Source organism: Brachyistius frenatus, unplaced genomic scaffold (assembly GCF_029030835.1).
Source record: "Brachyistius frenatus isolate BFR_SWC_R1_liver_20210118 unplaced genomic scaffold, ASM2903083v1 Contig_14, whole genome shotgun sequence".
Taxonomy (NCBI): Eukaryota; Metazoa; Chordata; class Actinopteri; family Embiotocidae; genus Brachyistius; species Brachyistius frenatus.
Window position 1 is genome coordinate 4929709 of NW_027210613.1, and position 16672 is coordinate 4946380.

General features: G+C 40.6%; 1 protein-coding gene across 2 annotated transcripts in view; it reads left to right on the forward strand.

The window, feature by feature from the left end:
- Positions 1-16672, forward strand: part of LOC138617877 (F-actin-uncapping protein LRRC16A-like) — a 66165-nt gene that overhangs the window by 31781 nt on the left and 17712 nt on the right. For both annotated transcript variants that reach the window (XM_069693208.1, XM_069693209.1), the window contains exons 5-20: positions 839-960; positions 1595-1692; positions 1938-2008; positions 2285-2358; positions 2607-2682; positions 6222-6310; positions 7270-7364; positions 8297-8383; positions 9813-9916; positions 11094-11171; positions 11761-11837; positions 13189-13293; positions 13917-13986; positions 15486-15567; positions 15653-15752; positions 16048-16102. In XM_069693208.1, the coding sequence (XP_069549309.1) occupies positions 839-960; positions 1595-1692; positions 1938-2008; positions 2285-2358; positions 2607-2682; positions 6222-6310; positions 7270-7364; positions 8297-8383; positions 9813-9916; positions 11094-11171; positions 11761-11837; positions 13189-13293; positions 13917-13986; positions 15486-15567; positions 15653-15752; positions 16048-16102 (1383 nt within the window). The remainder of the gene's footprint in view (positions 1-838; positions 961-1594; positions 1693-1937; positions 2009-2284; positions 2359-2606; positions 2683-6221; positions 6311-7269; positions 7365-8296; positions 8384-9812; positions 9917-11093; positions 11172-11760; positions 11838-13188; positions 13294-13916; positions 13987-15485; positions 15568-15652; positions 15753-16047; positions 16103-16672) is intronic.

The window sequence follows — 16672 nt, forward strand, 5'->3', positions numbered from 1 at the left end:
CTTGCTCAGGGATACTTCAGCAGCATTGATGCTTTCTCAAATGCGTACTCAAACTCAACTTTACCACTTTGAAAAGTGCCTGGAATCATGACAGATGCCATATTGGGAAGCAGAGAGACAGACACATCTGAAAAGATGTCAGGAAAACATGTTGAATGCCAGTATAATCTGTAACTCATTAACATATGGCACCAAAAAAACCATCTAGGCTGAGTTTCTATTGGCTTTCTGACCAAAGCTGGCAAGCTGTCAGTCAGCAGGATCTACAAAATATGATAATCCCTCACTAACCACACTGTTCCTGCAGCTGAACCTCTGTCCCACTCATCTCTTGAGATGTCAGTCCTCTTAATATCTTGGACTCCTGCGCACCAGACAAGATTATGCTAATTCTGGCCTGTAGAAGAGGCTCACATCACTTTATATCAGCGTTTCCATAATTGTGGTGAATGCTGAAATGGTTAGCCCATCTTGGTTAATGTCATTACATTTTTACTTCACTTAACTTAAAGATGTGGGATATAGATGTAGTCGAGTGGGTAGATGGATGTGTTAGATTTATTTTTCTCGCTTAAATTATTCATCAATGGATTCAGTGGAGATACATGGAAGCAGGGAGACAGAAAAGTTCAATAAGAAATGAAGGGAAGAATGTCTACATATAAACAGATACTGGATTTATAATTAATCCTTCCACTGCCTGTAAACTATTCTCAAAAATACTATTCTTAAAAACCAGACAGAATAAGTAAAGATATGAAAACAGTCTAAACTAAATACACGTTCATACGAGTGTAGGTGAAGCCACTCGTGGTTAACAATGTGTGTGTCCATTTAGCTGTTCATAGAGTACGAGCGAGGCTCGTTCTCTCTGAAGCTGCCCTCCACAGAGGAGGTGAATGAGGTGGTGGCTCACATAGGAAACTGTCTGCTCAGGATATGTCCTGGTCTTCCACCAAGGTGAGTTTATTCCCAGCATGTGTGTTTGTGTGTAACATAACAATATATTGTGTGCACTCTTTACTGTCGATTTAAATTCATCAGTCACGTTTAATCATTTTAATCCGTCCTAATAACAATTCAGGTAATTTCACAGTCACAGTTTGCACGCCACAGCCACACATACTGTATTTTACATTTAAAAAAAAAATCATATATCTGAATATGATTTAATGTATTGCAATATGGATGTGAATGTTATTTATTATGTTTTGTTGAGAACAGGAAGTGTGAATATAAATGAAGAAGTAAAACCTTTACATTTTATAACTTTGTGTTGTTAGTGGGACAAAGTCCTGAATTTGATCGAGAAGCTAGTGTTTGTAGTTTTGAGCTGCAGTCGACTTAATGCTGCTCATGTTCTTTTTTTACCGTTAGATATGAATTTGTGTGATCAGTTAAACTCAGTTTCAATTTAAATTACTGGATTACTCTGCAGGTACACAGCAACTCCCTGATTGTTTTCTTGGAAAATGTCCGTTGAAAAGTGATGCTTTGTAAATGTGGCTCAGGGTTGCTTTTAAAAGGAGTTTTGAAACCAGCGACAGCGTAGAAAAAGTAGTGCTAAATGTTGTCATGTGTCTTGTCCTCTCAGTAAAGTGATGAAGAAGCTCTGCATGGAGCCTCCAGACAGGCTGCCCTCTCTGCAGACTCTGTGGGAGAACAACAAGCCTGCTGAACCTGGACCCTGTGGTACGAACCTCTAACTTAACTCTAATTACTGTGTGTTCTTCTACAGCCTGTGATGTGTCTGTGTGTGCAAGGGGCTCAAGTCACAACACTGCTGCTGCTACTGTAGGAGATTTCTATGGTCTGAGCAATTGTGATTTCTCATTAAATCAGTTCTTGCGTCAAATTTTGAATCTACATTGTATTTGCTACAGGTCTTTATTTTTCTCTCTCCTTCTATTGGATTGTCCCGTTGTCTTTGTGCGTAGGTGGGTTTTCTCAGATGTACAGATGTGTTTGTGACTGGTTGGGGCTGCCTTACAGAGAAGAGGTGCAGTGGGTAAGGATTATTCACATATTTTTTTGTACAGTTGTAAAGCATTGACAGATTCTGGTTCAACTATTTTTTCAGTGCATGTTGACTGAAAACATAAAACTGAATAAAGTCCTTTGATAAACTGGATAGCCAAAAGACTACAGTAGCCTTTCCCCCATGTCTTCAATTCTTGAGATCTTTTTCAAGCTCTTGCTTCTTCTTGTCCTGATTTTCTATTTTGTCTACTCTGTGCAAGTGCATGTGTCTACAGTCAGTTTTAATTAAATGTTTCCTTTACAGGATGTCGACACCATCTATTTAACGCAAGACACCAGAGAGCTCAACCTGCAGGATTTCAGCCATCTGGAGAACAGGTGACTGCTGGCCAACACATCTAAATATTAACAAAGCACACCACCATAATGAAGAAAAAAAAAAATCAAGTTGTACACAGATGAAGACCATTTGTCACAAAACGAAGAAAGGCATTGTTGGTGCTATACAAAGTATTCTTGATGTAAATATGCTGAAGTTACCACCTCGTCTGAAGTGGTGCTGGTGAAGATAAATATTCAGTGGTAGCTCTGATTTTTTTCTCTCCTCCATGTGTTGTCCTCCTCAGGGATCTGGTAGCTATAATAGCAGTCCTGGAGTTTAACCAGTGGTTCACCAAGCTCTCGACCAAGGACTACAAACTGGTTAGTACCCCTCACATTTATTACATCTAACTAAAACTAATGCAGTTTAATGCAACTGATGTGCAAAGAACTTCTCTCATGACAGTTTAGTTGTTTTGTTTTTTTAAACTGTTTTCAAGGGGTGTTGTTCCAGCTGTATGGATATTTCAGAGGCTGTAGTTTGCCGCTGTTGCGTTGTACTGTGTGATAGGGAGAAGGGTATTTTATCATCCCCATTTGTTTCAATGAAAGTAGACTGGATATATCAGAAGGAATAGATTTTTTTTTTACCTTTTTTCCCATCCAATCATCATTCTTCATTGTGCTGAATAAAAAGTATTTAGCATTAGGTGTCTGCTACAAAATGGCCCGATTGAATCCTGTCCCAGCGTTAAGTAGTGAGAGAAGTCACCGTGAGTTTCCTCTCTCTTACTTTCACTTGTGTAATGCTGCTTTTCACTTCTGTGCTCCACTATTACAGCTCTGGTGCACTGGTTTCTGCTTTGTCTGCTATGATATTTGTTGGTCTTTTGAGGTGAGGGCTTAGGGTGTGCCCGTTCGTCCATCTGTCAAATCCTAAACTCAATGCTTAAAAGAAAAGAAAAAATGCATTCAGAGTTGAATGAGAGCATTATCATGCGATAATACTTTAATCCTATTTCTGATGAAGAGCAGAAGACTGGATTTTATTACTCTGTTATGGCAGTTAATAACTAATTAAAGGTCAACATTTATAACTTTACAGTTGTTGCATCACTGGTCTGTCTACCTTTGGTTGGATGATGGATCTTATTACAAATTATTTGAACTCCACTTGTTTATGCTTATCGTTCTCATATCTGCATTATTCCTGTCTCTTTCTGTATTGTATAGTTCCGTGCGCAGTTCCCTTCCCTATCAGAATTTACTATACTGCCGGCATATTTACTTCTACTTTTTCGAACCGTATATATGTGCCTGTACCGAATATTTGCCCCTTTGTTTCCTCCATCTCCCCCTCCTGTCTGTTGACTGAGGATCAGTCCAATGTTCCTGTTTGATAAGACTTCTAATCCAAACGAGACAAAGGGGCTCAATGTCTCAGGCTGTTGCCCCCCTGCAGCACTCTATTACCAGCTCTGAGTGTCAGAGCTTCGCTCAGTCTCACCAATTACCCCACGCAGCTTCCTCAGTCCAAACAATTACCTCACGCCTCCGTCACAGACCATTCCTTTTGTATTGAATTTTAAAACCCGGTCCCTCACCATGCCATGGGCAGATTTAGGCGCAAATGATCACACAGGCACATGTGCAGCAGAACGTGGGTCCTTTCTATTCTAGATTAGTGTGTGTTATAATGGACCCTAAGGCGTGTGTGTTAGCATTGTTTGTGTGTGTTACCTGAATGTGTTTTTGCAATGTTAGCCATAGATACCACTTCCTGTGTTTGGACAGTTTGAGTTTTATTTTGTGGGTTTGAAAGGTCATTGTTATCCTAAATTGCAACCCAGTCTCCTTTGGGTGTTTTTAATGAAATATATAAATGTATTTCCCCCCTCTTTTCCTAAGTACGCATGTTTATACAGTGATAAAGGAGAAGTTGGAAGCTGAAACGAGAGATGTGATCTGGAGCAGGAGTTTGAATCCTGTGCCAATGGAAACAATATTCCTCTGATAGAGGAATGAGGGAGAGGAACAGGGAGTGAAAGACAGAAAGTGATGACAGCGAGTGGAGCTGTGAGACAGAAACGTATGAGGTCAGTGGAGAGGTCAGAGAAAGGCAGAGACGCCAGATGAAAAAGGAAATGAGCCAGAGGGTATCAGGAATGAGAAATCTGATTTTAACAATTAAGCCAGAAACAGAGATCAACATGAGAGGAACTTGACATTTCAATCCTGGGAAACAAGTCAGACGTAAGCCCAGTCGACACAAAAGTTCAACTCAAGGGCAACACAGCCTGAACTATAGTTTTTGCTGCTGAAGCACAGTGTTACATTACGGGTATCTAAGAAGAAACACTCTGTGGATCACAAAGCAGAAAGAAGAAGTAAAAGTTCAAAACCTTACATTTGCAGTCTAACCATCTCTATAAAATAGATAAGGAATCTTTCAGTGTAGCCGACTGGATGATTTAACCCCCCCACCCCCACCCCACACACACAGCAGGCTATCAGAGCGAGGGATTATACTGCTCGTCCTCAGTTCAATCAGGCTGTTTGTCTTGCGGTCTAATCAAGATGCTGAGCCAAAAATGAGAGAGGAGGAGCGGACAGCAGCGATAAGAGGACCAGCAGCAGCTCTGATTACCTCATAATCGCACAGCATGTGTGTGAGCTCTTACATGTGTGAGAGCATGTGATGTTTTTGCCGGATGTCGGGTCAGAGCAGCACAGCATGACAAGGCTGTTATTTAATCAGTGGTAAATGGTACAATACACATGCTGACAGTGTCACTGTGCTGTCCCCGACAGTGTTACAGTGACAATACTGACTTCTTTGTGCTCTCCTCTGCTACGCTACGTCTTCCATCTCCCCTCTTTTTCCTCTATTTCATCCCTCACTACCCTCCTATCTCCTTTCTCTGTATTATGTGCCATCCCTCGCTGCTCCCCATCCCTTTCATTCCTCTTTTTTTTAATACTCATAGTTTCGCGCAGTAAACATGTGAACAACAGCCCCTTTCGTCTGTGTTTTTTCTGTCATTGTCTCTTTCTGTTTCCATTATCCCTCTCTCCTTTACTCCCCGTCTCTCTCCTGGACAATGCCGCTACTGTTTTGGCCACACTGAGGCTGCTGGCTAACAGAATCAGCCCCTTATAGCAATCATGTCAATTATCAAGAATACCAACGACACAATGGTCCAGTAAAATGGAAACTGTTTGTGTTACGAGTCAGTGCTGATAATTGCAGCAACACAAACTGACGTGTAGTGTATATTGTACATGTCTTGAGTGCGAGGCAGCACACAGTGATCTGGGTCAGTGAACATCTAGGTAGGGCATGGACATTCAACTGTTGAATTTTTAATTTTGTCTAAATATGAGTGCTTTCGCTCCCCCGGCTACGTCTCCCGTGACTTTCAGACCACAGAAGCGAGAGAACTTTCTCCCTCCTCAGTGTCCAAAGTCTGCGCTCCCCAGTCTTTCCTCGTCACGCATAAATGGTCTTTAAGTGGAAGACACAGAATTCACTTGTACGCTGCATTTTTATGTTCTACAGCGCAGCTTAATTAGCATAAATGAACTGCACTTGGGGGAATCAAACCAAAAGTAGTGTTATTCCTGCACCCTTGAAAGTTTCGGTTTCAGTTTTACTGTTGTAGATAAAAATGCATTTTAAGCCTCGGAGCTGGTTCAGTTAATTAGTATATTTTTTAAAGCCTTTGATTAAGAATGGTGAAGAAAAGCACTTTCTTTAATCAGTGAGAAAATACCTATACGGAACAGCTTTGAAGGTGACTATTAATACATAACATGATATTTCTTTCTTAGGTTTTATAACACTTGTGAATTCAGCGACATTACTATATGTTTTTCTGTCTTGTTAATATTATACTACCACTACATCTGTGTGTCTTCAGTCTGCAGATGTGTGTGAGCAGATCCTTCGGGTGGTGTCTCGATCCAGTCGACTAGAAGAGTTGGTTCTGGACAACGCAGGGCTCAAAACGTAAGCTAACTTTTAAAGAGGCACTCCAGCAGTTTTACATGTCAAAGCCAATTAACTCGTAGTGAGGACTGATGCTACAACGGCTCTTCAAGTCTGTGAAAATGACTCGAGTGTAATCTCAGCTTGTGCTTGGAGGCTAGGTAATAATTAAATTGATCAAATCAAATTATAAAGGTCAAATTTTTGAGGCAACTTTCAAAGTGCGAAAGCTTAATTTTTAGCTTTAAGGCGACACATTTTTAACAAATTACATTCAGTGCTGGGGATGTGAAGTTTGAAAGATGTTTGCATTTCCCAACCAGGAGGGGTCTAACAGAAGATGCTATCTTGCATTATGAGAAGCATAGGAGCCATTTATTTTGGAGCTCGACCCATAGTGACAACTAAAAGTTGAATATAGTTGTAACATTATTTTTTAAAGTGTCTATCACAAATCCCCTAACTACATAGAGGTGGCAGATTTGTGATTTAGTGTAATTTAATTTTATACTGCAGATATCTTTGATAAAACCCTTTTTTTATTACATTTAATGAGTATCATTTCAGTCGAAAACTGTTCAGTGTGTATGCAGCCAAAGTAAATGTTGTACATTTACACAATATTTTGACTTTAAAACCAATGTTAAGGTGACCAATAATGCATGTACTGAGAACTGCAGCAATATTGCAGAGGGCTGTTGACTTTTGTCATACTTCTGGGTTCAGTTTCGATGCCCTAATCAGTGCTGCCACACTTTTGTTTATGCTGTTACTGTGTATTCAGCTGTTTAAAACGATTTTAGTTAAAGAACAGCTACCTTACTTTCCTGATGTAACATTTCAGTTTTGCTCCACTCAGCTCTGTTTTACCAGTATGGCATGAAAATGAATATTTATGCTCCTAAAGCCTTTTTGATGGGCTCTATGTGTGTGTTACACTGGTCATACACATAATAGATACAACCTTTCGCAACCTACAGTGATTTTGCCCAGAAGCTAGCAGCTGCCCTGGCCCACAACCCCAGCTCAGGACTCACCACCATCAATCTTGCCAACAACCCACTGGAGGACAGAGGTATGATGTTCGTCTCTATTCAGCTCGACTTTCTTTACAGCTACCAGATGGGTATAAATACTTAAAGATGATAAAGCAGTATAGTAGGATACTTTTCGGTCTTTTACATGCAGTCATATTTCCACAGTCCCCTTGCTATCAACAGTAATATGACCAAAATCAGACTCGGGAGACAGAGCAGGTGGACAGTTAGAAGTTACATGCAAGCAGAGCAGAAGTCAAGCTTGAACTCTGCTTGTCAACTCCTGCAACATTCATTCATCATATATATTTCCTACAGCCTGCTACAGGTATATAGTATGATAATGCATAAAGATATAGAGCAATGAGTGCACCAGGTTTAATACGTTGTATTTAATGTGTATCCAGGGCACATTCATTTAAAATACATTTAATCAAATATTCAGTCAGTCGCATGTAAACATGCTACAGATTTCGGGGGCTCACTATAACCATGTAATATTTATCACAAAGATCTGTTGAATATGTTCTTGCTCTAACCAGAAATGTCTCAATAGACATACGTGTATATGTACATTAGTGGTGTCATTTACCACTACATACATCACTGATAACATACAGTAATACACCAAAAAAAAAAAAAATAGAATTTTAGCTGCACTGGAGTTACTGTTTGAGAATTACGTATATTTTTAGCTGTTTTAATTTGATTATTTATATAGGCAACCGAATGTAGAATAAAGTCAGATTTGAAAGAAGAAGAAATATAGAAGTTGGGTGGTGACCTATACTGGTATATACCTATACGAAGGAAATATCTGTTTGGAATACAGGTGGAAGGTGCTTTTTCTTTTCTTTTCTTTTTTAATGAAAAAGTCCTTATAGTGATGCTGACTGTGAATGAAACAAGCTCAACAACACCACGAAGCAGAAGTGACAGGAGGATAATGATGTCTGTTCTCCTGCTGCAGGTGTTTCCTCTCTGGGTGCTCAGTTTGCCAAACTTCGTATGGGGCTCAAACATTTAAACTTTTCCAAAACCTCACTATCGCCCAAAGGTATGTGCTGTCTTCACTCTGTGTTTGTGTGTATTTAGTCGCTGAAACAGTTGAATGAAAAGTAGGCAGATTTGCAGTTGTCTAATGAAGCTAATAGACTGATTAAGACGTGAAAAGAAACACGAGTATTGGACTGGAATCATCTCGCTTCTCTGCTTGTGTCTTAATTTACTTCCTTGCCTACGAGCAGATGCAACTCATATCTTTCATTTCTCTGATCGCACCTACTGCTGGGATGCTAATGAGACTTTAATTATTGCACTATTAACGCACTGTGAGTGAGAGAAACAGACTCGTTATGTGAGTGTACAAAGGCAATCCGTAAACAGTATGCATGCTTTCATTTGCATAAACGCTGCTCTCTAGACCACTTTCCTTCAGACACTGGAGGCAGACATGTCTGACATGATGGAACAGCCCTTCTGGCCTTTAACAAAATGCTGTGAAGAGGCCGATTGTGTAAAAGCTATTCTGCACAAAACTGCAGAGGATTTATAGTCTTGTCATATTTTCTAGACTGAATGTGTTGTCAACAATTACTAGCAGGTTAAATCTCTTGTTGGTTCTCATCCAAATTAAACTCTCCGGGCCCAGGCACCATCTGTTGGGAGTCACTGTAAACATGCTCTGCTCTCAGGCAATCAATAAAGCACTATCATATTCCATGGTGTCGGGTTAGTCAGGGCTTGTGCTGCTTAAACTGAGCCCTGCTCGTCTCGCTAAAGGGTTGCTGTAAGTTGTAATTCAGCACGTCGCTGATTTGATCTCCCGCATTTCCAGTTCGTTTCCCACATTTTTCTTTCATCGCATTCTTTTCCATCTGTCCAGCTTGATAAAATCAGTCACGTGATTTGCAGGCAGTCAGGACTTCATAGTGTAAAAGCGTCAGCTCAGTGTGTCAGCCATGTGATAGACACACGTGGTTGTACGCACAGCATGTCAACATCACGCATACATAATGTGCCACACAAAGCCATGCATGAAAAGACACACACACACATTCATTTTCTCTCAAACGCACTGATCATTTTAAGTATTGGAAGACTTTATGAGGCTGTTTAGAGCCTGATGTTGTCATTCCTTTATTCTAATTATTTGTATGTGCATTGTATGACGGAAAAGGGATACTAAATATGGTGTGACACTTTGAAATAGCATTGCATTACATATACAAAACTACGAGGATGCCTTCTCTCTTTTACTTTCCATGCCTTCAATCTACATTCTGCTTCTGTTCTTTCCTGTCTTCACTCGCTACTCATTTCCTCTGCCATTTCCTTAAATGTGCTGTCAAAACATCAAGTGGAGATTTGAGGGTTTTGATAATGCTGACACTGCGTGCGCGCGTGTGTGTGTGTGTGTGCGTGTGCGTGTGTGTGCGTGTGCGTGTGCGTGCGTGTGTGTGTGTGCGCGTGTGTGTGTGTTTTAGGGGTGAATAGCCTTTGCCAGTCACTGAGTGCCAACCCGTCCATCCCCAGCAGCCTCGTCCATCTGGACCTCTCAGGGAACATGCTCCGAGGAGACGACATGCAGGTACATACACACTGTAGCTGCATGACAATGATTGCACACTTCATGGCAAAAAACACGTCTTGTTGATTTTTCAAGGGGAAAGGAGTAAATAAATAAATGTTTCTCAAATTAATTCAAATACAAATGAACAGTGCATTAGGGCTCGTTTGCTGTCTGCGGAGGATTTATTTAAGTCTGTTCACTCATCACACATACAGCTCTCCAACACAAGACACAAACTCACAAGCTCCGTCTCAGAGCTGATATCAGCGACTCTTATCTGATTAAAGCAGTACTGTGGGGGCTTTTTCAGATCAATTCGAATCAGTTATCTTGCCACTCCACTGGAAAGCATTGTGTCGGGAAGTTCAAGATCTGTTCAGAGCACAGATACAAGCAGACACGAACCCATCAACGTGTTGTGTTATATATATGGCTTCACACATATACACATTATTTATCATTTGTTGCTGCAGTGACAGTAAGTATGATTGGTTTGAAGGAATAGTTGCACATTTTAAACACTTATTTGTGTTCTTGGTGAGAGTTAGATGAGGAGATTGCCATCATTTTTATGCCTGTGCAGGAACTATGAAGCGAGCACAAGTTGCAGGTTAGTTTAGCTTAGTACAGCTCGCAAAGTTCCCTAATAAACAGGATCCATTGGTTGCATGGCAAAGAGACTCCAGGAAGTTGCAGAGGAAATAGTAAAGCCTCTATAACATGTTACACTTTGGTTTTTGTACAGATTAAAGAAACAAATTAAACATGTTCGCGAACTTTACAAGTGATGGTAGAGGGCCTGTGTTAGCTACACTAGCTGTCAAGAAAGCAAATTAATTTACTTCCCAAAGTGTAAATGAGTTTTTCCTTTCATTTACAGTCAGTAAGAAAACAGTTACTCTTATCTATTTCCAAGTTAGCTGGATTTCTAAACGGAAATAAATGCGTTCCCTTGTTTATCCACTATGCTGAGTTTGCCTGTTTGGAATGTGAATGAACGCGTATTTTCCACACAAGGAAAATAATATTTAATTTAGCTTTAAAATGATGTAGATCTGATCAGTTTGTTTGAAAGACAGGACAGGATTGTGACGATGCTTTAAGATCATCCTCCAACAACAGACTGTCAGATGTGGTTATGTATTTTTTTTCTCCATTGTAACACTACTGTGTTTTTGATGCCTTCTGTTTCTAGCATTTCTACCACTTTCTCGGTCAACCTAACAGCCTGGCAACCCTCGACCTCTCCAACACTGACTGCTCATTGGACCAGGTGAGTCCCTGCAACTGATATGACGTCCAGCCTGATGCAGCTAAACTAAAAACAAAAACAAAAATCATCACATTACTGTTGTATGATAAGGGATTACACATCTTTAATTATAAAGACACCACAAAAGATTATTACTTTCTGTAAACATGCAATTAGAGCTGTACCTGATTGTGCAGCATTATAAGATGAAGTGCTGGTCGTTAATATCTGTGTTGCACGCAATGTTATCCAATTTTGCTCACCCACTCAATCTGTGTTGCTGTCGACTGCTTGTGAATACTGTATGTGATGTATTGATGTGGGTCTGAGAGCCAAACACAGCCGATTGATTAGTTTGAGATGTAGCCAGCTGTCAGCCAGTCACTGAGGATACTGATTAGCTTCGAAATCATATTCTTTCTCTCTCACATGCAACCACATATAAATACATGTACACATTTCTAAATACACAGCAGGGTTGGAAGTTGGACAACGGATATTTTAAGCCCAAAATAAAGATTCAAAGTATAAAAGAAATCAGCAAAAGTGCCAGTGCTTCAGACATCTCACATCGTTATAATGTTAAGGAGACATATTATGCGTGTTACAGGTTTGCTCGGCTCTGCTGCGAGGCTCGGTCCAACACCTCTCCGTTCTCAATGTGTCAAAGAGTGTCTTCCCTCACAGGTAAAAAGGTGTCTCGGCATTACAAACAAAAGAGTGCATTTGTTTACATTGGAACAACTCCACATGCCACAATTGAAGACATCTAATCTGTGTGACATCGGACCATAAGGGGAATTTGCAGTAATAATTTGCTTAACAGTAACAAAATTGCGAAAGTTGCATTTAAAAATAAATTCTAGAAATGACAGCACTGGTCACCTGATTGGTCTAACAGCTCAGTCTAAATCCTCATCGTGCTGTATGTATGCAGTCAACTGAGTTAGGTGTAATTTTTGTAAAGAATACATATTGTGGTTTTTTTTTATATTAAGAGACGAATATAGCAAATACATTTTAAAAACAATGAGCAGTTATGCATCTTTAAGTATGGTTTAGAGGTGTTGATTTGTTTGCACCAAGGATAAAAAATGTGGGAAATCAAAACATGAAATGACCAATCTAGTTATTTATAACTGCATCTTTTTGTAAAATCAGTACCTAAAGGCAGAATGTCTTAACAAGAAATAGGTCTGTAGTATCCTGTGCATTTGAATCCAGTATGTGCTTGCTGGAAGGCTTTGACCTGGTGGAGCCTCTTATTGTACGTGTACAGTATGTTCTCGTTACAGCTGCCCACTGAGGCTTATCTGTGGTTATCCTCTCTACCTTAATATTCCTGTCTACATCAGAGTTTATTTTTGCCAAACAATCTGTCTGTATGTTGGTGTGTGACACCTGCTGGTGACCAGCAGTCATTACATTGCATTTCCAGTGAATTTAAATAGCATGGCTTTGTTGTGTGTATGCAGATCTTGTGCGTAACAGATGGGTGAGGGGTGGGGTTTTCTCCCCATCATTATCTCTCTCTGTGTCCAGTGTGTCTCGAGGGACTTGAGCAATTCACCAGGGAAAAGGGGAGCATAGGGATGGGGGTGGTGGGTAGTGGAGGTAGATGAGTACATTCAGGTGAGAGAGACAGAGAGAGGAGGAGAAAACATGGGTGTAGTCAATGTAGAAGGACAGAAAGGCAGTGGGGGCTAGTGGAGAGTGAGGAAGAGGTGCGCAATTGAGTGCACATAAGTGTTACAGTATAAAAGTGACATAATATCTGGGACTTAGAATGATTCTCCTTTTATAAACCCCTCCTGTATTACCTGATTTGTGGAGCCAGAAGAGTTAAACAATAGATAAAACATGAAGTGGGTCAGGGGCTTTTAACAGATGACAAGAGTAGTAAAATGTTAATGTCAGGTCTCCTGCATCATTGAGCATTCTGGAGGGATCAGATCAAAAGAAAGTTGTCTGAAAAGTTGGTGACATCATCTGTGAATAGTGGCATTATTTTATTCCTGTTCTCTTTCTGTTTCCGTAGGAAAGGCAAAGAGGTGCCTCCCTCATTTAAGCATTTCTTCAGCAGTGCCGCGTCTCTGAGCTCCATCAACGTGTCGGGAACCAAGCTGCCACCAGAGGCTCTCAAGTGAGTCGACACTTCATTCACATTTCAGGCTCTATTTTAATGATCTAAGCGCACAATCTAATTCACATGGCATAGGTGCATTTAGGGCTTTCAAAATCCACTTTTTCTAGTTTAATGGCTGATAATGTGATTGCAAAGTAAAGCGCATGGTTGAAAGGGGTGTTAGTGTTTTCAGCGTAACATAAAATAAACCAATCAGAATGTCATCTCCCATCACCTATTATAGCAGGTGTGCTTGCACCTTGAGGGATTGCTATTTTAACAGCAGATTTTCCAAGCAGTAGAAAAGAGCACCCCTTGCATGTTTGTGAGCTGCTGCGCATCCCTGAGAGTATGTGGGCACATAATACTCTCTTAATAATAATGCACCCTCAAAATAACAGTAAAATACTGCACCATTGACTTAAGAACAGTTTTTCATTGGTCAATCAAACAATCACGTTTCACTGCCTCAAAGATAGCCATACACCAACAATGCGCCTGGCCACACCTCATTTGTAGACCATGGGTGCTCAGATGGGTGGAGGAACAATTGCTATTTGTAAGACAAAGTCCTTGACTTTGAAAATTATTTGATTCTTTAATGTATTAACTATTAATTGCATATCCTGCTAATGCTGTAGAGCGCTCCTGCTCGGCTTGGCCAGTAACCTTAACCTGAAGGATGTGTCTCTGGACCTCAGCTGCTGTGAGGTAAGACCCACAGAGACACAATGCACTTTCACTCCAAATCTGGATCACAATATTTCACATTTTTCAGTGCACTGTGTGCAAGGCAAGCAGAGATCTGGGAGCTATTCACACCATGTTCAAAATGAAAATGAATACTAAATGATGTGGATATTTGATATGTTGAAGCCCCTAACGTTTATTAAATATTGATAAATCACATTAGCAAATAACTACGTTGGCTGACGAGATTAAGCACAATGCTGCAAAATACAGTGCAAGCTGTCTTGAGTGAGTCAAAGTATTGCAACCAGTGGCTTTAAGGGGACATTAGCTTTGTTTCCTTGATTGTTCTCCTTTATTCTCCCGGTTTCTGGCAGTAGAAGTATTTGTCTAAGTGCCCTTGTCAGCTAAAGTCTGGTGAGTGTGGTTTTTAATAGGTTGGAGGTAATACTCATCCAATTGCATCAGATTTTTAGGACCCACTCCAAAATCATTTGACAGGCCAGTGACACTGCAAAGAAGCTGCATAATGGAGTACTTGGCAGACAGCAGGTGATGAGCGGAGAGAGGGAAGGGGGAAGTGGGGGTTTGGGGGAGGGTTTTGTGTTGTTCAGTTTCCCTCTCTAATTGTTTCATCACATCTCTCACCCACATGTGCACACACCAGGTCCTCGCCTTCATCCACCCCCTTCTTTCAATAGCAGAAAGAGAGCTTGCTGGAAATTCAACGTGATTGCTAAAGATAACTCATGAATACAAATTACACAGGAAACCCAATTCCAGATTCCCATAGAAATCTTCCCAAAATGAGGCTTCGAGGGAAATGATGCGATCCGTCCCTTTTTCGAAGCCTTAATGAACCGTTTGGTGGAGGCGGCCAGAAACTGTTCTCCAAGTTGGCTGACTGCATGCAAAATAACGACTCGCTTTGACTCCCTGTTGAGTGTGTTGTGCGCACAAATGTGTCTTTGAAGAGTGTGCATTGGAATAGAAGTAGGATCATTAAGCATCTGTGTGCATTTTGTTGTTGGTAATTGTTGGCTTGGCTTTGACATGCTGTTCTCTTCCCCTAATGCCTCCTTAAGCTTGGCCATTGTGTAAGTACCAATGTGCTCCCTCCTAATAACTAACATTTTCCTTTTTATTTGCACGTCTGTTGTGGCAGATACATTATTTTCCTGCTGATCATTCTCTGTGGGTTTTTTTTTTGCCATCAACATTTCACACATAATGAAAAGCTGCAGTAATAATAATTTGTAGTCATCTTAGAAGCTGAATGCATGTTTCATTGAGAGAATCCGACAGATGTTTTTGTTTTAGATCACCTGTCTTCACACAGGTTCAAACTATAAATATCAGTGTTGAATTTGTACAATATTTGCTCAATGCAATCCTTTGTGGAAGAACTGTGACACTTTATGTTCCAGTTGTATAGTTACAGTGCAGGATTTTCTTTTTCCAGCAGTAGTGCAGCGGGAAATTGAGCTTAATATCTGAAATTTAATCTCCTGTCTTTCCAGCTGCGGTCGGGAGGATCCCAGATCCTTGAAGGTTGTATCGCTGAGATCCCAAACATCTCCAGCCTAGATATCTCTGATAATGGTGAGACGGCAGTTCCCACACATTTTGCATTCTACATTTATTAAACTAAAAGCTACTACTAAATCTCGTATTCCTCTTCTTTCAGGCCTGGACTCAGACCTGTCTACTCTGCTTGTTTGGTTAGCCAAGAACCGGTCCATCAGACACCTGTCTCTGGGCAAGAACTTCAACAACATCAAATCCAAGTAAGAAGGCAGGGAAGAAGATGGTGTTGAGCTCGTGTGTACAATATGAGACTAGGCTGAGGGAGACATTACAGGGTAGAACTGAATGGGGTTTGGTCATATAACTTGCCTGCCTCTGCCTCTCCCCTAAGAACTATTCATCCACTGCTTATTTAGTATTAGTACATTGTGAAGGTGTTATTTAAGGTGTTTTGGTTGAAATGTAATTTACTAATAAGTTCCTAGATAAAAGAAAAGCATAATTTTTTATCATGTACCTAAGCTTCTCTTTCTGTCTTGCCTCTACTTGAAATAGAAACCTTGCTCCAGTGTTGGACAGCCTGGTTCACATGATTCAAGAGGAGGACTCGGTGAGTTTTTCAATTCCTTCTCTGTGTGTTTTTGTGAGGGACACTAGTCTATACAGAGATCATGTTCCAAACAGATGTCTCTGGGTCAAATACCTGTTTCAGCAGTGGCAAAAACAAATCACTGAATCTCCACCAGCTGACCTCTGAACTGTCCAGTAGAAGGGTGTGTAATTGGATTTCCCAAATCTAATCAATAAAGTATAACATTAAAATGCCTTACGGCCCAAGTATGTAGACTGAAATATCCTGTGACTTTTACTGCTGCTGATCAAAATCTCTATATCCAAGAATTCCCCAGAGATGATAGCTTAGCTTCTCCCCTCTTTTGTGTCCTTCAATCCATCTTACTCATTTTATCTCTCCCTCCATCATGGGAGCTAGAACAAATTTTGCCTTGGCACCTGCCCTTCTTTCTCTCCCACAGTGCTGGATGTGCTAGATTGATGATCCTATTGAACTGCTCTGTGCTGGATTGGTTTCTTGGTGCTTGTCGTCTGTGTCCATGTATGGGTGTGAGTGTCATTATGTGTATGAGATGGAGGCATGTGCATTTATGAGCTGGTTATCTGT